This window comes from Chiloscyllium punctatum, chromosome 15 (assembly GCF_047496795.1).
Source record: "Chiloscyllium punctatum isolate Juve2018m chromosome 15, sChiPun1.3, whole genome shotgun sequence".
Taxonomy (NCBI): domain Eukaryota; kingdom Metazoa; phylum Chordata; class Chondrichthyes; order Orectolobiformes; family Hemiscylliidae; genus Chiloscyllium; species Chiloscyllium punctatum.
Genome location: NC_092753.1, coordinates 85,852,261 through 85,876,231, shown reverse-complemented (window position 1 = coordinate 85,876,231; position 23,971 = coordinate 85,852,261). Strand labels below are relative to the sequence as shown.

The 23,971-nt window shown below is 42.7% G+C and overlaps 1 protein-coding gene across 6 annotated transcripts in view; it reads left to right on the top strand.

Annotated features, from left to right (window-relative positions):
* Positions 1-23,971, top strand: part of prdm15 (PR domain containing 15) — an 80,461-nt gene that overhangs the window by 10,718 nt on the left and 45,772 nt on the right. For all 6 annotated transcript variants that reach the window (XM_072585718.1, XM_072585713.1, XM_072585716.1 and 3 more), the window contains exons 2-7: positions 11,000-11,042; positions 13,011-13,104; positions 15,550-15,703; positions 16,357-16,509; positions 18,254-18,353; positions 22,291-22,404. In XM_072585718.1, the coding sequence (XP_072441819.1) occupies positions 11,006-11,042; positions 13,011-13,104; positions 15,550-15,703; positions 16,357-16,509; positions 18,254-18,353; positions 22,291-22,404 (652 nt within the window). In that variant the 5' untranslated portion in view covers positions 11,000-11,005. The remainder of the gene's footprint in view (positions 1-10,999; positions 11,043-13,010; positions 13,105-15,549; positions 15,704-16,356; positions 16,510-18,253; positions 18,354-22,290; positions 22,405-23,971) is intronic.

The following is a 23,971-nucleotide window of genomic DNA, read 5'->3' as shown; positions in this document are numbered from 1 at the left end:
TTTCCCCAGTGTAAGCCCCTTCCCCAGTTGGATTATCTCCATCTTGTTTCTTGGATGCACCAAACAAACTCTGCCCCATCTAATTAAAGCTCTGGCACTAAGGGAGCCCCAGTCAATATTGGGGAAGTTAAAATCACCCACTGTACTAACCCTGTTTTTACATCTTTCTGTGATCTGCTTACATATCTGTTTCTCTTTTTTTTTCCCCACCGGCTATTGGGAGGTTGAAAAGTATAACCCCATCGTAGGAACAAGAAAGGTGCAATCTCTAAATTCTACTCATATTGCCTTGATGGATGAGCCCTTCAAGCTGTCCTCTCTTAGTACAACCGTGGTATTTTCTTTAATCAGTAATATAACTCTCCCACCCCTTTTACACTCTCCTCTATCATGCCTGAAACATCTAAACCCCGGAATATTGGAGTTGCCAGTCCTGCCCTTCTCTCACCCAAGTTTCTGTAATGATTACAACGTTGTAATGCCATGTACTAACCCAGGCTCTAACATCATCTGCCTTACCTCTTGTACTCCTTGCATTAAAATAAATAGACTTCAGACTACCAGACTCGCTGTGCTCATTAACCGGGCCCTGCCTGTTAGAATCACAGAAATATACAGCTTTGAAACCGATCCTTCAGCCCAACTTGTCCCTGTCTACCAGATTTCCCAAATAAATCTAGTCCCATTTTCCAGCATTTGGCCCATATCTCTCTAACCTCTTCCTATTTGTGTACCTATCCAGATGCCTTTTAAATGTTGTTATTGTACCAGCCTCCACCACCTACTCTGGCAGCTTATTCCATACAAACATGACACTCTGCGTGGAAAGGTTGCCCCTGAGGTCTCTTTTATATCTTTCCCCTCTCACCTTAAACCCATGCCTATGGCTCTGAACTCACTCAACCCAGGGAAAAGACTTCATCTGTTTATCCTATCCATGGCCCTCATGATCTTGTAAGCCTCTATAAGGTTAACCCTCAGCCTCCGACACTCCAGGGAAAACAGCCCCAGCCTGTTCAGTCTCTCCCTATAGCTCAAACCTTCCAACCCTGGCAACATCCTTGTAAATCTTTTCTAAACCCTTTCAAGTTTCACAACATCCTTCTTATAGCAGGGAGAGCAGAATTACCGAGTGTTCCAGTAGTGGCCTCACCAATGTCTATACAGCAATAACATGACCGCCCAACTCCTCTACTCAAAGCACTGACCAAGATAGGCAAGCATATCAAATGTCCTATCTACCTGCAACTCCACTTTCAAGGAAAAACAAACTTGTACTCCAAAATCTCTCTGTTCAGCAACACTTCCCACGTCCTTTCCATTAAGTGTGTAAGTCCTGCCTTGAAAGGCGTCTTTGATGTTGGCAGCCTTTCCATGTCAACAAGGTGAAGGTGGAGTCCATGGATGGCAGGTTGGCTTGTGAGATGGCCTGGGCAGTGTTCACAACTTACTGTGGTTTCTTACAGTCCTGGGCAGAGCAGTTGCCGTACCAAGCCGTGATGTGCTCGGTTGGATGCTTTCTGTGGTGCATCCATAAAAATTGTTATGAGTCTTCACAGTCATGTCAAATTTCCTTATCCTCCTGAGGAAGAAGAGGCATCATTGTGCTGCCTTGATTGATGTGGCTATGTGGGAGAACCAGGACAGATTATTTGTAGTCGTCACTCCTCGGCACTTGATGCTGTCAACCCTTTCCACTTCCACCACATTGATGCAGACAGGGCCTTCTTCCTGAAGTCGATGATGAGTTCTTCAGTTTTGCTGACATTGAGGGAGCGATTGTTATCTTTGCACCGCAACACCAAGCATTCTGTCTCCTTCCTGTATTGTAACTGATCATTATTTGATATCCGGTGGGGTCGTCAGCGAACTTCTGGAAGGCAGTCAGGACGAAATTTGGCCACACAGTTGTGAGTGCAAAGGGAGTACAGTAGGGGGCTGAGTATGCGCCGTTGTTGAGGATTATTGTCAAAGAGATGCTGTTGTCTATCTTCACTGATTTCAGTTTATGGGTCAGGAAACTGAGGATCCACTTGCAGGGGGCAGAGCCAAGACCTGGGTCTGGGAGTTTGGTGATTAGTTTGGTTGGGATTATAGTGTTGAAGGCGGAGCTGCAGTCGATAAGTAAAAGCCTGACGTGGGTATCCTTATTATCCAGATGTCCTAGGGATGAGTGTAGGGCTAGATCTGTTTTGCCAGTAGGCAAATTGCAAAGATCAAGGCAGCCTGGGAGGCTGGAGTTGTGTTTTAACCCTACTGCGAATCCTCTTGCAAGGATTCCTGCCTTGAAGAAGTTTTCCTCCTCTCTCTACAAGAATCTCAGGGAGTCCCTCTCCCACTGCAACTCCCAGGTCATTTCCTCTGCCCTGAAGCTCTTCAATCATGTCGTGAAACAAACTCGCTACCACAGCCACATTTGCTTCTACTTTCTCCTCACCCCCACCCTCCTCTAGCTTATCTCTCCATGCTTCAGGCTCACTGCCTTTATTCCTGATGAAGGGCTTTTGCCCGAAACGTCGATTTCGCTGCTCCTTGGATGCTGCCTGAACTGCTGTGCTCTTCCAGCACCACTAATCCAGAATCTGGTTTCCAGCATCTGCAGTCATTGTTTTTACCTTGTTGATTTTAACCCTACCTTGATGTGAACTATGACCAGCTTTTTGAAGCACTTCATAATTATGGAAGTCAGAGCCACTGGGTGGTAGTTGTTAAGGCACATTGCATGTATTTTCTTTGGTACTGGGATGATTGCGAACTTCTTGATTCAGGTGGAGACTTCAGATTGTGGTAGGAAGAGGTAAAAAGATATCAGCGAATACTCCGACCAGTTGGTCTGCACTGGATCTGAGTGGATGACTGGGGACTCCATCTGTGTCTGTTGTTGGCTGGTTCACTCTCACAAAGGCTGTCTGCAGTGGTGACTGAGGGAACAGGTGCATTAGGGCTATTGGGGCAGGTGACACCACACCACTAGTATTCTGCTCAAACCGAGTGTATAATGCATTGGACACACCAGGGAGAGGTGTGTTTTTGTCCGCTATTCTGTTCTGCTTCATTTTGTATCCCATTATGTTGTGTAGGCCTTGCTGCAGGTGGCTGTGTGGTTAGTTGGGGCCTCTTGCTTGGTCTGGTACTGCCTCTTGGCATCTCTAATGGCCTTGCGGAATCTGGGTTTCCTGTAAATGTGTGGGTTTTCCGACTTGAATGCCGCACGCTTGGTCTTCATTTGGCAGTGGACTTCCCGGTTCATCCAAGGTTTTCGGTTGGGGAACGTATAGATTGACTTCTTTGGCATGCAGCCCTGTATGTACTTGTTAACTAAGTCCATGACAGTGGTGGCGCACTCGTCTAGGTTGTCCCATGAATTCTTGAATATGGTCCAGTCCACCGATTCCAAGCAGTTCCAGAGAAGATCTTCTGCCTCAGACCAGCACTGTACCACTTTCTGTGGTGGGTTCTCACATATTGGGACAGTTTTCCATCCCCCTGCCTCACTAGTTTAAAACCTCCCGAATGGCACTATTAAGTATTTCGAGGAAGGGCAGGGGAGTTCTTCTCTTTGTCCTGAAATAATAATTATATTTCAGCGGACATCCGATAAAGAAATCTCCTGATCATTATCTTCAGGCTGTTTGTGACTTTGCAAAAATTGGCTGCTGCATTTCCTACATTGCAAAGGTTGCTACACTTCAGAGACACTTTGTTGGCTGTGAAGTGTTTTGAGATGTCCAATGATTACAAAAGAGGAATGCAAGTCTTCCTTTTCATTCTGACATATTGCAAATATTCTTTACATTGATTTTGATATTCTTTGCACATTTCTTTTCATAGTCCCTTTTTTGTCATGCTACGCTGTTCTTTGTGTCTTTCCCATTTGCCCGGATCTCTGCTGTTTGCACTCTTCTATGCTTTGGGTTTTAGTTTTATGCAGCCTTCTGCATTTACTGTTGACCATGGTTTTGTTTTACAAGCAAAGCTCTTACCACTCAGGGATATAAACTAATTCTGTTCCACATTAAATTCTTTCTTAAACTCTTACTGACCTTCTATCACTTCACCCCTTTAAAGGTTTTGCCAACTTACTGTGGGTTGACACTTGTTTAATTGTATGGTAGTCAACCTGACTTAAATCTAGAATTTTATTAGTGAAGAATATAAAAAGTAAGAGTAGGGTTAGAGTGGGTCATTTAGCCCCTTCAGTCTGCTCAATATGGCTGATATTTCACCACAACTCTTTCTCACTCAATTCCCATATTCCTTAATGCTCCTGGAACTGAAAATCCAACTATTTCAGGCTTGAATTCATCCATAGCCCTCTGATCACAGAATTCCAAAAAAATCACAACCATCTATGGTGAGTCACTCACTTCCCCATTGCCTTTCCAGCATTGATAAGGCACAAGTCAGGAGTGTGATGGAGTACTGACCAGTTGCTTCAATGAGTGTAGCTCCAGGACAAAGCAGCTTGCTTGATTAGCACACTATCCATTAATTCAGACATTCATTCCACAAAAGATATGCTGCAGCAACTCACCACGTCTTTCATTCAACAACGGCTTCCAAACTCAGCCACCTAGAAGGGCAAGGGGAGCAGACGTACTGAAGCACCACCTCCAGTCCACATACCGTCCTGACTTGGAAAAACATCACAGCTCCTTGGCTGAATCAAAATCTTGAGACTTCTTAAATAGCACTGTAGGCTTAACGGCAAGTGTCTTTTCCCTACGATGGGGGAATTTGAGGATGGGGGCATATTTTTAAGGTGAGAGGAGAGAGATTTTAAAAAGACATAAGAGGCAAACGTTTTATACAGAAGGTGGTTTGTGTGTGGAATGAAATTCCTGAGGAAGTAGTGGATGCAGTCACAGTTACATTTAAAAGACATTTGGATAAGTACATGACTAGGAAAGGTTTGGAGGGATATGGGCCAGGAGCAGGCAGGTGGGACTAGTTTAGTTTGGGATTATGTTTGGCATGGACTGGTTGGTCTGAAGGGTCTGTTTTTGTGCTGTATAACTGTGTGTGAACCATAGTAACTTCAGGTGCTACCATCTTTTCAGGATGCGTTCTTGTTAGGCAGGATTGTTAAAAGATATCAAACAAGATAGAGAATCATAGAATGGCTATAACACAGAAGGAGGCCATTTGATCTGTCATGGTTGTGCTGGATCTTTGAAAGAACAATTCAGTTGTGCCACTCTCTTGCCTTCTCCCATTAGCCCTGCACATTCACTCTGAGCAGATAATAAAGCAACTGATTCTTGAGTGCCCCAACTGAACCTGCATCCTCCACGCACTCAGACAGTAGACTCCAGATCCTAACCACTAGTATTTGGAAAGGTACAGGCTGCTCTGTTATAATGTGCATTTCATCAACGCAAATTCACTGTAACGCGATTGATGAATTAGGGACACTTTCTAAAGCGGGAACGTTTAAAATGTGTGTTGGCTGAATCGCAATTACAGTGGCAACACTTCAAATGTTGTGTCTAAAGCATGATTTTTCTCTAACACAGGGTTGCACAAGAACTCAACCATTGCTGTTACAGAGGAACTGACTGTATTACCTCATGTTACTTCATCTGCCACTTAGCTTAAAACTGTGTCCTCTAGTACTCAACCCTTTCACAAGCGGGAACATGGTCTCCCTATCCACTCTGTCCAGACCCCAGTACATTTTGAACAACCCTATTGAATCTTCTCTCGACTTTCTCTTCTCCAGCGAAAACATTCTGAACTCCTCTAATTTATCTCAGTACTTCACTGAAGTTCTTCATCACTGAAACCATTCTTGTGAACCTTTTCTGTATTTTATAACACTTCCACATTCTTCCTAAACTGTAGTGCCCAGAAATGATGCCAGTTTCCACTTGAGGCTGAGCTAGTGTTTTATGCAATTTTAATGTGACTTCCTTGCATTTCCTGATGAAGGGCGTATGCCTGAAACGTCAATTCTCCTGCTCCTCGGATGCTGCCTGACCTGCTGTGCTTTTCCAGTGCTACACTTTTTAACTCTGATCTCCAGCATCTGCAGTTCTCACTTTTTCTCCTTTGTACCACTCTCCCTATTAAAAGCCTGGGGGAACCTGAAACTTTATTACTTGCTGTCTCAACCTGTTTGTTTTTCTTCATTCATGGGATGTGGGCATTCATGGGATGTGACCAGCCCCAGAGTCTGCTAGCTAGTCTGTCCTTAATTGCCCAGAGGCCTGTGGGTCTGGAGTCATATGTAGGCCTAACCAGGTAAGGACAGCAGATCTCCTTCCTTAAAGGACATCAGTGAACCAAGATAAGTTTTTACAATGATCATCATGGTTTTTATAACAACCAAACATGCTTTTTATTCTAGATTTTCATTACCATGGTGGCATTTAAATCCAGTAACATTACACTATATCATCATGACCAGAGGAGAGGTAGTGGTATAGTGCTGTAAGATACTGGAAATGTGTAGTGTTGGCAGCAAATACTACAGTGCAGAGCTGGTCTTTGATAATTTGAAAGACAATTTAAGTTTACAATTTCAGATGAGCCACCAGGAGATGGTGGCGTAGTGGTGATGTCACTGGATGAGTAATGCAGAGGTGAATCCTCCAGAGATCTGGTTCAAACCCCACGGCAGCCAGGGAATCTTAAGTTCATTTAAAGGTTCTTGTGGCACATGGGTAACATCCTTGCTGTTGGGCCGAAATGTGTCTCAACACGTCCAAACAGACTGATTCAAAATTCAGTATCATTTCAGATGGGATCCAGGCCAACCCTAAATTGGTATCCAGACCTCAGTTTGTTAAACTGATGGTTCGTGCTCAGTTTGGTTTGCCACGTACAGCCTCTATCTCTACCCCATCTCGTATAAGTTCTTGACTTGGCAGTGAGGTCATCTCTCAACTCCCTACCCATTGCAAAGTCTCGATCCAATGAACTGTCCACTGTTTACCTGCTTTGTTGGGATCCACCACTTAAGAACTGACCCTCGGAGAGAGATTTTCTCAGCATGTAGCACGGATCTTGCTGTGGTTTGAATTTGCTGGTTTTTCCATCCTTTCCCTGAAGAAGACTAAATCTCATGGTCAATCCATGACTGCCAATTGCCTAAGTGACCCATTCAATCTGTATCTGTTGAGTGCACTATTGTAACCAAACTCCTACCCATTCTGGAGCTCCTGTGAGGCTCAGTACCAAGCTGTGAGACAGTTCAGTACCTGGAATGTTGCTGGTTTCCTCTTGAGTTCTTGTCTCAGCAGTGATTAAGCCACTGAGCCATTGTTGGCAAGGGGAATGGGTGAAGGAGTGTACCCAGAGAAATAGGCAATCTTGCATCCTTTAGCTACCATGGGCTTCCTTTCAAGTAGAGCTTTTTTTAAAAAAAAAACTTAAATGCTAAAAATGTGAACTACAAATGAATGATTTCTCAATAAGCCTGATGGAAAATCTCATGTAAAGCTGGAATAAAATCAAAATACTACAAATGTTGGAAAACTAAAACAAAAATAGAGAATACTAGAGAAACTCAATAAGTCTGGCAGAGTCTATGGAGAGAAATCGAATAGAAATCTTTTGAAGAAAAGACATACCAGACTTGAAATGTAAGCTCTCATTCTTCGCAAATTATGTCAGACTTAGTGAGTTTCTCCAGGATTCTGCATTTGTTTTGATGTAAAGCTGAAAGTTTTTTGCTGCTTATAGCTGCTGACCTGTTCAGTTGCCACATTTATTTTGTTTGCTTTTGTTTTCGACTTTTGACTTTTATTTATTGAGAATGAAATCATTTGGTCACTGTTTGGACTGCATCATGTCCACCGATGTCATTGCCAAGTTGAGAGCACACTCACCATTGAGCCAGCAGGTGGTGGTATCGAGTGCTGCTTGGCCTGAGAAATGTGATTCACAAACTCTGTGCTGCTGCTGTGATAACACAATAGTGAGGGAACAAACTGTAAACTGAGACTCTAGTTGCCCCTCTGTTGGACATAGAACATTCTATGGCAAAATTGTGAAGAGGGGGAAGTTCCCCAGTGCTGTCAATATTTATCTCCCACTCAACATCACTGAAGCAGATAGCATATCAATTAACAATATCTAAACACTAACAAAAACAATAAAACAGCATAGAAAGATTCTAATCCTAGAGTCATAGAGCTGTACAGCATAGAACCAAACCCTTCAATCCAACTCGTCCATGCTGACCAGATATCCTAATCTAGTCCCATTTGCCAGCATTTGGCCCAACCCTTCCTATTCATATATCCATCCAGATGCCTTTTAAATGTTGTAATTGTACCAGCCTCCACCACTTTCTCTGGCAGCTCATTCTATACATCCCCTATGTGAAAACTTTGGTCTTGGGTCCCTTTTTAAATCTTTCCTCTCTCGCCTTAAATCTATACCCTCAATTTTTGTTTCTCCCCTACCCTGGAGAAACGTCTTTGGATATTCACCCTATGATTTTATAATAAGGTCATCTCTCAGCCTTTGACATTCCAAAGAAAATAGTCCCAGCCTGTACAGCCTCTCCCTCTAGTTCAAGTGCTCCCAACCCTGGCAACATCCTTGTAAATCTTTTCTGAACCCTTTCAAGTTTCACAACATCTTTCCTATAGGAGGGAGACCAGAATTGAAAGCAGTATTCCAAAAGTGGCCTAACCAATGTCCTACACAGCTGCAGCAAGACCTACCAACTCCTACACTCAAAATGATTATTAATGATTTTGATGAGGAGGTGCCGGTGTTGGACTGGGGTGGACAAAGGTAAAAATCACACAACACCAGGTTAGAGTGCCAACTTTCGGAGCTTTCGGAGAGCTGCTCCTTTGTGAAGTACTTGAAGGAAAGTCTGTACGTTTGTATTGTATTTGCAGGGGTTAGTTGGAAGGGAAGTTTGGATGTCCATGTAATGTTTGCAGTGAGGTTGAGTATAGTGGCAGAGGTGGTTGTCAATCTATGCCAATATTTTATGCACAGTTCCTACAGGGCGTCACGGTGGCTCAGTGGTTAGCACTGCTGCCTCACAGTACCAGAGTCCCAGATTCAATTCCAGCCTCAGGCGCCTGTCTGTGTGGAGTTTGCACATTCTCCCCGTGTCTGCGTGGGTTTCCTCCGGGTGCTCCGGTTTCCTCCCACAGTCCAAAGATGTGCAGGTTAGGTGAATTGGCCATGCTAAATTATCCATAGTGTTAGATGCATTAGTCAGAGGGAAATGGGTTTGGGTGGGTTAGTCTTCGGAGGGTTGGTGTGGACTGGTTGGGCTGAAGGGCCTGTTTCCGTACTGTAGGGAATCTAATCAACAGGTTCTGGTAAATGTGCAGATCTCATGCTAAATAAATACACTGCATCAGTCTTAACTGCAGTCTTAATGGCATTCAGAGAATACTAAATAATCAATAGGCTAAAGGAGGCAACAATCACTAGGGGAAAAGTACTTGGGAGACTAACGGATCCAAAGACTAAGAGATCCTGTGAAGCTAATGGGTTGCATCCTAGGATTTTAAAGGAGGTGGATGCACTGGTAGTAATCTTTTAAGAAGCCTTTATGTTCTGGAAGAATCCCAGAGGATTGTAAACTGCCGATGTAACACTCTTATTCAAAAAGGGGACGAGACAAAAAGGTCACTAAATCCAGTTAGCTTAAAGTCTGTCATTGGGAAGATGTTAGAGTTGACAATAAAGGAAGAATTGGAAAGCATTTAGAAATATATAACCTCAAGCAGAGTCGACCTGGTTTTATAAAGGAGAAGTCACACCTAACAGATTTATTACAGTTCTTTGAGGAGGTAGCAAGCATGATAGATAAAGGAAGACTAACAGATGTAATATATTTAGATTTATAATAGGTGTTTGATAAGGTGGCACACATAAGGTTAAGTAATAAGACACGAGCTCAAGCTGTTGGATGTAAAGTAATGTACTAGCATGGATAGAGAATCGACTAATAAAAGGCAGAGTTTGGAGATTTTCAGGATGGTGACCTGGATAATGAGTGGAGTGCCACGAGGATCAGTGTTGGGGCCACACATTACTTCTGATATAAATAACTTGAATGAGGGGAACTGAATGTACTACAGCCAATTTTGCAGATAACACCAAAATGGGTCGGAAGGCAACTGGTATTGATTGCACAAAGATTCTCCAGAGGGATATAGATGGGTTATGTGGGTGGGCAAAACATCAGCAGATGGACTATGATGTGGGAAAATATCAGGTTATGCCATTTGGCAGGTAGAATAGAAGAGATGAATATTATTTTAATAGGGGAAAAACTGCTGAAAGTTGTAGCACAGAGGGATTTAGGGGTCTTGATGCAAGAATCACAAAAAGCTAGCATACAATTTCAGCCAGTATCAGGGAAGCCAAATTCAAAGGGAATGGAGTAGAAAAATAATGAGACCTTGCTAAAATCATACAAAGTCTTAGTTGGACAACAGCTGTAATGCTGTGGACAGTTTTGATCCCGTTACCTCAGAAAAAATATACCAGGATTGTCGGCACTCCACTGTGTTAATCCCAGGAATGGAGCGATTGTCTTATGAGGAGACGTTGAGCAAGTTGGGTTCATATTCACTGGGGTTTAGAAGCCTCTCTTGAAACATTTAAGAGGCCTGTCAGGATAGGTGCAGAGAGTTTATCTCGCCCATTGTGGGGAAAGTCTAGATCCAGAGGGTATTATCTGCATATGGGACTTGGTCCATTTAAGTTAGAGATGAGGAGGAATTTCTTTTCAGAGGGTAGTGAGTCTGGCATTCTTTACCTAGAAGTGCTGTCGAGGCTGGTTCAATAATTAATTATATTCAATGCTAAGACAGATCGATGTTTAATAAGTTATGGAATCAAGGCCCGTGTGGAAAAGGCAGGAAGGTGGAGTTGACAATTATCAGATCAGGTATGATCTTGTCTAATGGCAGAGCAGACTTGATGGGCCGAATGGCCTACTTCACACAAGTTTGAAAATGAAGCACTGCATCAATTAACTCCTGTGTTCTTTGATTTGTTTTTGTTCTCACAGATCCAGATGGCAGGTGATGGCACAGATGGGAAATTGTTTGTCTGTAAGTATTCAGACACTTGCATGAGTATGCAAAAATTATTGTTGTCCCAATTAATTTTGGAATCTGTAAAGCTTTGTTCCTGGAATATCCGGCAAATACGTTTGGAATAATCTATGCACAAATGCTGCGATTTTGTGGATGAGATAATGAATTGCTCTGGTGACACCCACACTCACTGAGCACAATGGGTGCAGGAGCTGCTTATTCTCTGATGTAGGACTCCTGTGTTTCTGGGTAGAGTCTTAGAATCATACTGCACAAAAACAAACCCTTCGATCTAACCAGTCCACGCTGATCACGTTCCCAAACTAAACTAGTCCCACCTGCCTACACATGGCCCATATCCCTCCATACCTTTCCTATTCATGAATGTATCCAAATGCCTTTTAAATGTTCTAGCTGTACCCGCATTCACCACTTCCTCTGGCAGATCATTCCACATATGAATTACTTTGTTTAAAAAAAAAAGTTGCTCCTCATGCTAATCAAATGGAAAATTGTCAGTTAACAAATGGCACTAGGAGAAGCTTGTTAGTGAACTGGTGTACACCATGTAGATTCATGAATTAAAGTTCTCTCTGTTCCTTGGCTATGGAAGAGTTTTGCAGGAACCTAGTTTTTACTGATGTCGTCTAGTTTCTATAGTAAAAGCAAAGGGCTGCAGATACTGCAGACCTGAATAGAAACGGAAAGCATTGGAAAACTTAGACCTGGCAACATTTGTGGAGAGACAAGTATAATGTCCCAAGGAGAAAGTGAGGTCTGCAGATGCTGGAGATCAGAGTTGAGAGTGTGTTACTGGAAAAGCACAGCAGGTCAGGCAGCATCAGAGGAGCAGGAGAATCGACGTTTCGGACCGGAGCCCTTCATCAGGAATGAGGCAAACACATGTCATTTATTGTATCCATTGCTCCCGATGCAGTCTCCTCTACACTAAGGAGACCGGATGCCTTCTCTCAGAGCGCTTTAGAGAACATCTCCGGGACGCCTGCACCAATCAACCCCACCGTCCCATGGCCGAACATTTCAACTCCCCCTCCCACTCTGTCGAGGACATGCAGGTCCTGGTCCGCCTCCATCGTCACTCCCTCACCACCCGACGCCTGGAGGAAGAACACCTTATCTTCCGACTCGAGACCTTTCAACCCCAGGGCATCAATGTGGACTCCACCAGTTTCCTCAGTTCCCCTCCACCCAACTTACCCCAGTTCCAATCTTCCAGCTTAGCACCGTCCTCATGACCTGTCCCACCTGTCAATCTTCCTTCCCGCCTATCCACTCCACCCTCCTCTCCGAAATATCACCTTTACCCCTTCCTCCATCCCCATGATGTCCCAAGTCGAGCTACTACTCTTTAGAGTTCTAAAGAACTTGCTGTGAGCAAATTGGCTACTGTGCTTCCTACTGTGATGTCACCTCAGGAGCACTTAACCTGCTGGTGAGACATCCTAAGGTCAGGGGTGGTACTATATAAATGCAGGTTTATGCTGCTTCCAAAGCGCCATCTACATTTAATGCTGTTTTCAAAAGTTATTCGGTGAGAAATAAGTCTGGGTATCTCAGAGTTCTGAAGAAGAGGAGTTCAACTGAAAAGGTTAACTCTGCTCCTCTCCATGCAGATGCTGCCAGACTTGCTGAGTTTTCCTGTTCTCATTTTAGATTTCCAGTATCCACAGTATTTTGCTCTATGATATGACAAATTTCAACTAAAATATGTTGTGTGCAGTGGGAAGGTGATAGCTGCTGATAGGATACCATTTGTCGCGAGCTGCAGGTAATGTGCTCCTGGTTATTCCACTTGCAGGTTATACAGCTTGTGCTCACTCCTTCAGAGTTTCATCCAACAGTGCTATGCAGCTTGTGGATCAGGTATCCTGTGTGATCCACTATTGTTGGAGAAACTAAATACTTCAGTGATTTTGAAGAACGATTATTCAGAAGGAATCATCTCTCCTTTTTTATTTTTAGGGTGTGATGATTGTGGGGAGTACCATGACTCGGAGTGTCCTGAACTTGGTCCATTGGTGACGGTCAGCGACTCTTTCGTTTTGAGCCGGGCTCGGTAAGGAGGAAAGGGATTTGTAAAGTGGAAAAGAAATTGCAAAAAAAAATCTATGTTTAAAACCAAAGACATTTTTATACCTTTTTCTTTTAACCAGTATACATTGTAACTTGTGAGTTTAGTCTTTTGAGGTTGTCATGGTTTTCAATAATTTTTTTAAAAAATCAAAAGTCAAATGTCACAATCGTTCCAATCCCATCTCTGTTTTGTCCTAGACTTTCATTCTATCTTGTTTCAGGACTTGGCAGTATGCTTGGTAGCATCTTGGGAATTTAGCAAATCTTGAGGCAACCAGCTGGGAGATGGTAATGCTGTGGTACTGATACTGGACTGGTAAGCCATAGGTCCAGGCTAATGTTCTGTGGCCATGGTTCAAATCCCACTAATGAAACTTAAATTCAGTTAATGAAATCTGAAATATAAAGTCAGTCTCAGTAATGGTCATATGCTCAATAACGGTGGTGACCATGACAACTATCATTGATTCGAGAGTGTGGTGCTGGAAAAACACAGCAAGTCAGGCAGCATCTAAGAAGCAGGAGAATCAAAGTTTCGGGCAAAAGCCCTTCATCAGGAATGAGCTCTGAAGAACTTGCTGTGAACAATTTGGCTACTGTGCTTTCTACTGCTGTGATGTCACTTCAGAAGCACTTAACCTGCTGGTGAGACATCCTGAGGTCAGGAGTGGTACTATATAAATGCAGGTGCTGAAGCGCTTTTGCCGGAAACGTCGATTCTCCTGCTTCTCGGATTCTGCCTGACCTGCCGTGTTTTCCCAGCACCACACACTTGACTCTAATCTCCAGCATCTGCAGTCCTCACTTTTGCCAAACTATCATTGATCGTCATAAAAACCCACCTGGTTCCTTAATGCCCCTTCTGTTTTGGGAAGGAAATCTGCCTTCCTTACTTAGGAGAAAGTGAGGACTGCAGATGCTGGAGATCAGAGCTGAAAAATGTGTTGCTGGAAAAGCGCAGCAGGTCAGGCAGCATCCAAGGAACAGGAGAATCGACGTTTCGGGCATAAGCCCCTCTTCAGGAATGCCTGAAACGTCGACTCTCCTGCTCCTTGGATGCTGCCTGACCTGCTGCGCTTTTCCAGCAACACATTTTTCAGCTGCCTTCCTTACCTAGTCTGGTTTACATGTGACTCCGTCCCAAACCTCTAGGGTGCCCTCCAGAATGGCCTAACAGACCACTCAACTCGAGAGCAATTGGATATAGGGAACAAATGCTGACCTCGCCAGTGATGCCCACATGCTCTCAGAGATTAATTTTAAAAATCCCATTGAGAACAGAATATGTGGATTCCTTCTTGGTTGCCTTTTGAATATCTGGTGTGGATTTAAACACTTGATCCTTTGTGCCAATAGGATAAATGGAAAAAGTATAGTCAATAAAGCTTCTGTTGAGCAAGGCTATTCCAGTACTTTTCTGAGCGTAAAAGTGTGCACAGCCTAACATGATAAATTTAAGGTGATATTTTGACTGTGTTTAATTTTAATCCTTGCTTCACAAGAACGCAGCACGGGAGATGTTAAGATTGTATGAGAGCGCTGAAACCCGTCTCCTGCTTGACAATATCTTCAGCCACCGTGAAGTTTGTTGAAGTTTGCAGATCAGCAAGGGTCTAATTTAGTCCATTTGGTAGAACCTCTGCCCACGTGTGATGAATGTGCCCACGTGGTATCCTCCAGTTAAAATCAATCCCACTAACCCCTTCAAAATCTGTCATACTAAAGAAGCACAGATTGATTTATAATATAGTGAAAACATTTGTTGTTTATTGCAGAAAGAATAAAGTAAAGAACTAGGGAGGTTTAGCTGCAATGATGAGAGCACATCTTGAGTACTGTGTGGAGTATTAATCTTTATTTCAGAAGGGATAGAATTGAATTGGAAGCTGTTCAGAGAAGGTTCACTCGACTGATTCCTCGGATGAAGGGGTTATCTTGTGAGGAAAGGTTGAACAGGATGGGTCGTTAAATATTAGAGTTTAGACGAATGAGAGGTGACCTTATTGAAACATATAAGAGGACTTGACAGGACGAATGCTGAAAGGATGTTTCCCTTTGTGGATGAGACTAGAAATAGGGGACATAGTTTAAAAATAAATGGAGCGGGTCTTCCATTTAATACGGAGATTCTCTCTGTGGGTTGTGTTTTTTTGAAACTTTCTTCCATAGTGCTGGTAACAGAGTGATTTTTGACTGAAAAATGTAAACAGTATAAGGGATAGACAGGAAAGTGGAGTTGAGGCACAATTGGTTCAGCCATTTTCTTAACAACTGGGCAGAGCAGCCTCAAGAGGCCAAATGGCCTAGTCATGCTCGTAATTGATCTGTCAATTGTATATTCAAAACCAAGTTATCACAAGATATATTATTCTGGTTGATGGTGTGAAATCTGATTTTCTGAGACAATGGATGTTTTTATATTGTCTAGGTCCTCCCTACCATCTAGTTTGGAGATTAGACAACTGGAAGATGGAAGTGAAGGGGTCTTTGCATTGTCTCCCTTAGTAAAACGTACACAGTTTGGACCGTTTGAAGCCAAAAGGGTTTCCCAGCTGGAAAAAGAAGCTGTGTTTTCTCTGAAGGTGGGTCAAACTTGTGGCATTTATTCTGTACTACTAATCCTTTACTCTTGGAGTAGTTTGCCCTGTCCGCTCCTGGGTTTATTTCCTGACCTGCAATGAGCTTGCTGTCGTGGATCAGCCTTTCTCCTAGAGTCTCCAATAAAGGAATAGCTTGCATTTACATGGCACCATTCCTGATCTTAGCTCAAGATGCCCCGAAGTGCTTCACAGCTGATATGAATTATCTTATGAAACAAAGCCACTGTTGAGATGTAAGTGCAGAATACATTTCTGTACAGCGAGCTCCCATAATCAATAATGAGATAATGCCAAGATGAACTGTTATTTTCTGTCTTTTTGATTGAAGGTGAAGATTGACCTGGAACCAGGTAAAAGACTTTGCAGTTTACTCTATAAATGAAAATAGAGACGCTGGATTAAATCATCAATATACTAAAAACATGTTGACACAGTCTGCAGATAGTTTTGCTAACTTCAGCAACTTCTTTCGTTGTTATTAACAAAAAGAACAAGTTCCCTGTCTCTTTCTGCTCTAACCTTATTAATGGGGCATAGTCAAGATCAAGGGATCTGTATTGCAATCTACTGTGTAAGTGCTATTTCAAGAGCTGTACCCGTTATAATTTCTTTGTCTTCTAAATTTTACGTGCAAGGTTTTCCAGAAGGATGGACCAGATATTTATTTTGACACCACAAATGAAGAGGACTGCAATTGGATGATATTTGTGAGACCGGCAACAGATTTTCATCATCAAAATCTCACGGCCTATCAACACAGCCATGACATTTACTTCAACACATTACAGGTATAGTTGGCCAACAATCCTGAACCTCTGAACCTCTTGAAGAAAACTGAAGGGTCATGATGAGGTCAGATGTGCTTTCTGTGCCAAATAAGGGGGATATTGGGTTTGTACCTTGTTATCAGCTGCGATTACCTCGGGCCAGGCTTCCCAAACTGGGAGTCACGTTCCCATTGCGGTCATGAGATAAGATTTTGAGGTCATAAACTTTGAGGCAGCAATAGAGTCCAGACTCATTACTGACACCTTCAAAATTCTTGGCTTTTTATTTGTTGATAGGTTCAGCCTGATGGATAGCTTTCTAAGGCTGATTGCTACTGCTGCAAAAAGTAAATACATAGGAGTTTGTTTCTTTTGTGCAACTCAGTCTTTTCATCCATTCCCGTCATGCTTAATGTCTGTTTCTCTCTCCACTCCCTCTCCATCATGAACTAAAGCTCCCCCACACAAAACTGTCACCCCCACATTTCTACAATGTTTATACAGTCTGAAACATTAAAACAGGTGCACAGCATGAAAGCCGTTTCACTGACCACTGCCTTAGGGGCGCAGAGAAAACTTCTGTCTATTATCCCCACTTGGCCAAGGGTTTTAAAATACTTTCATTTGCTTCTCCCAGAAGATTATATGACCTGCTTAGCTGGAGCACCATTGAGGAAGATGGTTGTTATTCCTCATTACTGCATGGCCTTTCAGGATAAGCTTGATGAACTAGGCAGTCTTGTCCACCCCATCTCTTCCTATGAGGGACTTTAGTGAGACTTGTGAAGTCAGGACTTTTTCCTTTAACGCTACAAATATTGTGGAGTGAGGTGACAGAAGTCTTTAAGATTATGAAGCTCAAAAACAATTGGTCATGTAAACAATTACAGATTTTCTAAAACAGTAACATAAGGATGTTAATTTAAAACTCAATTAAGAGTTAAAAGATTAGAAAGATTATTGTCATACATAAATTAATTATAAGTCATTGGAAGAGAAGTAATAGCTTGAAATGAAATGTGAAGGTTAAAAATTTGAAGGATAAAGCAGAAGACTGCAATGATCTATAATTTGAAAGGAAATCCACGTCAGATCTGATAGACTGAATGACCTGTTTCTTTAGATTATTTGAAATAGCTTTGTTTTATTCAAAAATATACACCTCCCTACTTCTCTGGGTGACACTGCTTCCTTTATGAAATATTGTTCCAAGGACAATGGTGGTGGTCATTATTCATGAGTGGTCATAGTTACAGTCAGGACCTCACATTCAACACTTCCAACAACCTCTATTTATGTAATGCCATTACCTCGGTAAAACTTCCCAGAGCACCTCACCAAATTTCTTTTGCTTCAGACAAAATGTGTCATTTAGTGGGTTTTATTTTAAACCTTCCTTTGCATCATTATTGACTGGATAGTCATGGTTTATGCAGCTGGAGGTGGTTCTCACAGTTTATTTCATGAAGTGACTCTAAACTCCGGGATTTTTCAAGGTGGACAGTGATGAAAAAGCAAACTAAGAGCTAGAGGAAATCGCAACAGATTCTTTTGACCAGCAGAATTTGTACTTGCTAGTTTCAGAATCTTGATGAATGAGACTTCAATGTGCATTTTCTATAACTGGCGCAAAAATAAGAGACCCAAGACTGTAACAACTTCAGTGTAATTAATTCAAAGAGGAAATCCAATTATTCTGGGGGCTATTGGGATTAGGTATGGATCTGCCTATATCTTTTCAGGCCAATTTTCTCCTCTTTCACAGGATATTCAGCCTGGTACAGAGCTGCGGGTCTGGTATGCTGTGTTCTACGCAAAGAAAATGGATAAATTAATGCTCAAACAAGCAGCGAATCCAGTGAAAGGTAAAGAAGAGGAAGATGGTGGCTGGGACTTGGGCTTGGACATTGGAGTAATCTTGAATGTTATTTTGTTTCTGACTTTCCTGCTTCTCCTTTTTTATACTGCAACTGATGAAATGTCGTGAGCATAAAGGAGCAGAGGGCTCTTAGTGTGCAGATTTGCAAGTCATTAAAATGCATCAGACTCAGTCAATTAAAGGAGTTAAATAAAGGAACCAGTTCTTGCATTTGGAGGCAGAGATGTCAAATATACAAGCAAGGAAATATTGATGAATGTACACAGGACCTAATGTAGGCTGCTGTTATTGTTTATTTCTTGGGTGCTATATTATGGAACAGTTAACCATATGGAAAAAGCAATGGAATCGATGCAATGTAGATTCACAAGAAGGTTAGTTGTGATGAGGAGTCTTACAAATTGAAGATGATCAAGAAGCTGTTGTGCCTGATTGTGGTCTGCAGTGGTCATACGACGTGATACGAATGCCTGATGTGCGAATTCTAAAGAGGACCTATTCATGGCCCATTGATCATTAACTGGGAAGCAAATTTGTGGCAATCAGCAAAAGTGATGCAGGGACTGCCTAAAAGAGACTGAAATTGGGTAAAGTGGATGTTCAGAAGTGGGAACAATTTGTTCAAGATAAAATTGGGCAGCTCAGTGGTTAGCACTGCTGCCTCACAGCACCAGGAACTTTGGTGCGATTCCACCCTTGGACAAATGTCTGTGTGGATCTTACACATTCTCCCTGTGCCTGCGTGGATTTCCTCCGGGTGCTCCAGTTTCCTCCCACAGTCCAAAGATGTGCAGGTTAGATGAATTGGCCATGCTAATTTTCTCATAGTATTCAGGGAAGTACAGACTAGGTGGGTTAGCCATGGGTTACAGGAGTGGTGGGGGGTAATGGTGGAACTCGGGATGCTCTTTGGAGACTAAGTGTGGACTCAATGGGCTGATTGGCCTGATTCCACACAGTAGGGATTCTATGATTATATGAAAATAGTATGGGATAAGAAATAACCATAAAGTTCTTAGGCCTGTCATGTTGCTGGTTCTGAAAGTAGGTACCAATTGAGAAAGTCTTTCTTGAGAAATCAACATTCCTTTTCCACCTAGTGTGCCTGGGTTCCAGTGTGTTCAAGTTGGAAACTGTCCAAAGGAAAAAAAGGTTGCCAATGTCACCAAGCAACATGCTGCAACAATTTGGTATTTAAGCTAACAGCTTCTATGCTGAAGAACAAATTAACCAAGGGTGATATGTTCCAGTACGAACTAAGTTTTGGAGAGGTTAGGTGGTTTTATTTCTCCCCACTGGAGCTGAGAAGGCAGGAAGATGATCTGATGTATGTGTTCAAGGTATGAATGGTTTATAATTGGGTAAGTAAATGGTGATAAATTGCTTCTGGTACTGAATGAATGCAAATTTTAGATAATCACAGAATCAAGTTGATGGTCATTAAATAGTCTTCATGAAAAGGATATATTGCATTTGGTATTTTAGATTATGACGGAGATATAAATTCTTTTGTAGGGGCATTTATATATTTGCCAGGAAAAGAGAAACATAAAATGAAATGCAGATTAAGCAGGATTACTCTGAGTTCCTTTATTTTTTTTTTGTTGAGACATGGACATCACTGACTTTTATTGCTCAAGCCTAATTGTCTTTAGGACGGTAGTAGTGACTTGACTTCCTGAACCACTGCAGTTTATACGGTGTTGTCAGACCCGCAATGCTGCATGGGATAGCAGTTCCAGGATTTTGACCATTGCAGAGAAGAAAAGATCATGGCAGCCTTAAAAAAACAAGTTGGGTATCAGATTAGGGCGGCATGGTGGCACAGTGGCCAGCACTGCTGCCTCACAGCGCCAGAGACCCGGGTTCGATTCCAGCCTCAGGCAACTGTCTGTGTGGAGTTTGCACATTCTCCCCATGTGTGCGTGGATTTCCTCCGGGTGCTCCGGTTTCCTCCCACAGTCCAAAAATGTGCAGGTCAGGTGAATTGGCCACGCTAAATTGCCCGTAGTGTTAGGTGAAGGGGTAAATGTCAGGGAATGGGTCTGGGTGGGTTGCTCTTCGGAGAGTCAGTGTGGACTTGTTGGGCGGAAGGGCCTGTTTCCACACTGTAAGTAATCTAATCTAAAAAAACTTAGTGAAATAGAGAGCCAACAAAAAAAAAATGCCTGTGGGATTAGCCCGTGGAGGATAAACACCGACATGGACTGGTTGGAATGAATCGAAGAGTATGGTGCTGGAGAAGCACAGCAGGTCAGGCAGCGTCCGAGGAGCAGGAGAGTCGACGTTTCAGGCATAAGCAATTCGTTTTGCCCGAAACGTCGATTCTGCCTGCTCCTTGGGTGCTGCCTGACCGGCTGTGCTTTTCCAGCACCACACTCTTTGACTGTTATCTCCAGCATCTGCAGTCCTCACTCTCTCCTCATTTGGAATGAATTACTTCTTTCCATTTTAGAATTATTCTGAAAGTACAGTATGCACTGACTATTTATCCTGTTTCTGTTATTTAAAATTCTACTTGATCTCTCCTGTGGGATCCTGCTGGGCTACGTGTTGCTTAGATATCAGATTCCCCTCTGTTTGAAGAGGGTCATCTTGCTTGATGCCACTGTAGACAAGGAAGTGGACAGTTAGGCTTCCTAAAGCACATAGGGCATTCAGCAGACTCTACAAATGAGCAAACACAGCCTCAGGACACAGATTAAAGTCAAAATTTACAAAGCCTTAGACCTCATTGTCCATCTGTATGGTGATGAGTCATGTCCTGTGTAGCCTTTTGCGCCTAATGGAGCACTTCCACAGCTCTGCTGCCAGGACTGTATCACATAGTCCTGGTAACTGCCAACACTGAGGTCATCCCCCTGCAAAGTTAGCCGCATTGGGTTCCCTCAGTCACCTATCCAAGACGGTGTTGTGTGGAGACCTATCCACTGGTCAATGGAAAGTGAGGGTCTCCATGTAAACACTTCAATGACATCCTGAAAAAAATCCCTTCTTCTGTGTGCCACATCAGTCATCACCAGTGGGAAACATAGATTGCAATGCTACATCAGAATTGCCACAGATGAGACTATGGTTTTGAGACTAAGTGAAGAGTTGGTATGAAAGAGAAAAGGAGAAGCAGAATCAATCCTGTTAATCCCAGCAGCGCATACTTCACTTGCCCATGCTTTTGGAGGATTTGCCGCTCTCACTTAGACACTAGCCACCAGTGTGCTTGTAACCAACATGTATAACCTGCCTAAAATTTGCATCTGTGGAGACAGGCTGGGAGAAAGAGTATCCCTCTGGTACTTGGTTATCATTCCTAATGTACGCCGGACAGGAAGTGATTAGGAATGTAGGATGGGAGGGGCAAACAATCCAATGTTTTGTGAGATATCTGCGTACCTACCTGTAATAGTTGCTGTTTGGCAATCTAGAACAGAACGCTAACTGACCATTGTACTTAACACGATGTGGACCTGGAGTAATTATGCCAATTTCAGCACCAGTTTCAGTTCAAATTCTTCATCTGTGGAAACTAGGGGTCAATCTGCGACCTCTGTAGGTTTTATGACCCTACAGCCAATAAGTTGGAAGGAATGTACACTATGTTGGAGATAGTGAGGACTGCAGATGTTGGAAAGTCAGTCGATAAAGTGTGGAGCTGGAAAAAGCACAGCAGGTCAAGCAGCATCAGAGGAGCAGGAGAGTGGACGTTTCAAATCAGGGCCTTTCATCAGTACTTTGCATTGTTTAGGATTTAGATGATGCTAGTGTGCCAGAAAAATTGACATTTGTAATTGATACTGAATATAGATAAATTTGATGGATGAGAACTAATTATGCTCTAATTGCATTTATGATGTAACTGGAACAAAAATTTTTTCCCATGTGGATAAAGTATCACTTGGTCTCTCTCCTTTCTTTTCTCCCCCTAGATGAGAGGCAGTGTGAAATTGACGAGTCCAAACTTATGCCAAAGATCCAGTCTGTAACATCTTTGTGTGACAAAGCCAGTGGTGACACTACAGTCTCTGTCTCCCTGAATCCAGGTAAGCTGCATTGTAACTTTTCACTACAATGTAATTCTGCTGAAAGAGTCACAGGCAATGAAACTGCTGAGATCAGCTGCTTTGGTAATGGAGATGGAATTGCTTGGGTTTGGAACACAATCAGCAGCTGTATAGATAAGAGGCCACACGCTGAACCAGTTCTGTCCTGATGGCCTGAAGAGGCCAACACCGAATTCTCTAAAGTATTTTGCGTTTTAAAATGGCTTGGTTTCTTCTCTCGTCTTTAGACTTTCTTAGTTGGATAATGGAATGAGATGAGACCTGATGGGATTGAGAGGGGAGAGGAACGTCTATTAACTATGTCCAGGCCATCATTAATGTGCAACAGGCTTGATAGGACAACCGTTCTTACCAGACTATGACTTAAATAAAAGACGTTTAACATTGCAATTTTGAAGCCTGGTCCGGCTTAATTAAAGACAGGATAGTGAGCCAGTAATTTTGTTGGAATAATGTGACGCAGAAGAGCAATCCCAGGAGTATCAGTGTCAGATTTCTACCACACCAGACACCTCTGACTGACCCTAGTTAATAAAGTCATTTTTTTACTAATCAGAAGGTTTAGCTTTGGACTGCCTGGGAAGAGACTGCTCAAACTCATGTCCTTCAGGACTCTTGTTGCTTGTCAAACCAATGTTCTGGTTCAAGAGGCACAATCTCATCCAAGCCATGTGCTCATCTTCTAACGTGGTCCAATGCACATTAACTCTGAGTAATGCAAGTCGGCTACTAAGTCCTGCCTCCCACTTCGTCCTTCAGGTATAGTGCTGTACTCAGAAAGTCACTATCCATGATCGACACCTCAGCACTTAGGCTGTTGAGGGACTGTTGCATTTGAATTCAGAGATGGCCAGCGACTGGTGGAAGATTTCTACCTTTCATGAACCACACCACTGGAAGAAGAGCAACAGCAACCACTTCTGTTCATTTAGTACCTTCAATGTAACAAAATGTAACCAAGATTTTTCACAGGAACAGTTATCAAACTAGATCTTATCCGGGCATCATAAAGAGCTGTTAGGGAAAATGACCAAAACTCGAGTGGGGGCAAAACTTCAGGAGAAATTTACAGTGAAGACGCAAGGAGCTTTCGGGAAGGAATTGCAGAATGTAGAGGTGAGGCAGGGCATCCATTGCAGTAGCAATCAGAATCAGGCTATGCAAGAGTCCAAATTAGATGTCCACTGAGTTCTGAGGGTTGTTGGACTGGAGGAGATTATTGCATTAGGGAGAAACTTAGTCATAGCACAGCTACTCACATCTTTTGGTTAATCAAGCAAATCAGATGTGAAAAAGTCTTGGGATTAGCCCAATGCTGCATTCTGTGAGCAAGTGCCATCTTGCACAAAGAACTGTTCATCCAACACCCCAATCCTCGTTGACTTGTTTGGCTCTGGGTCCACCAACATCTCACTTCAAAAAGTCTCATTCTTATAATCTTTCTTTGTGATCTTTCTTCTCCCTATCTCTTAAAAACTCCCCTGGCTCTATAACCCAAAATTTCCTCCAATTCTGACCTTTTGCACAACACTTTTTTAAGGTGGCT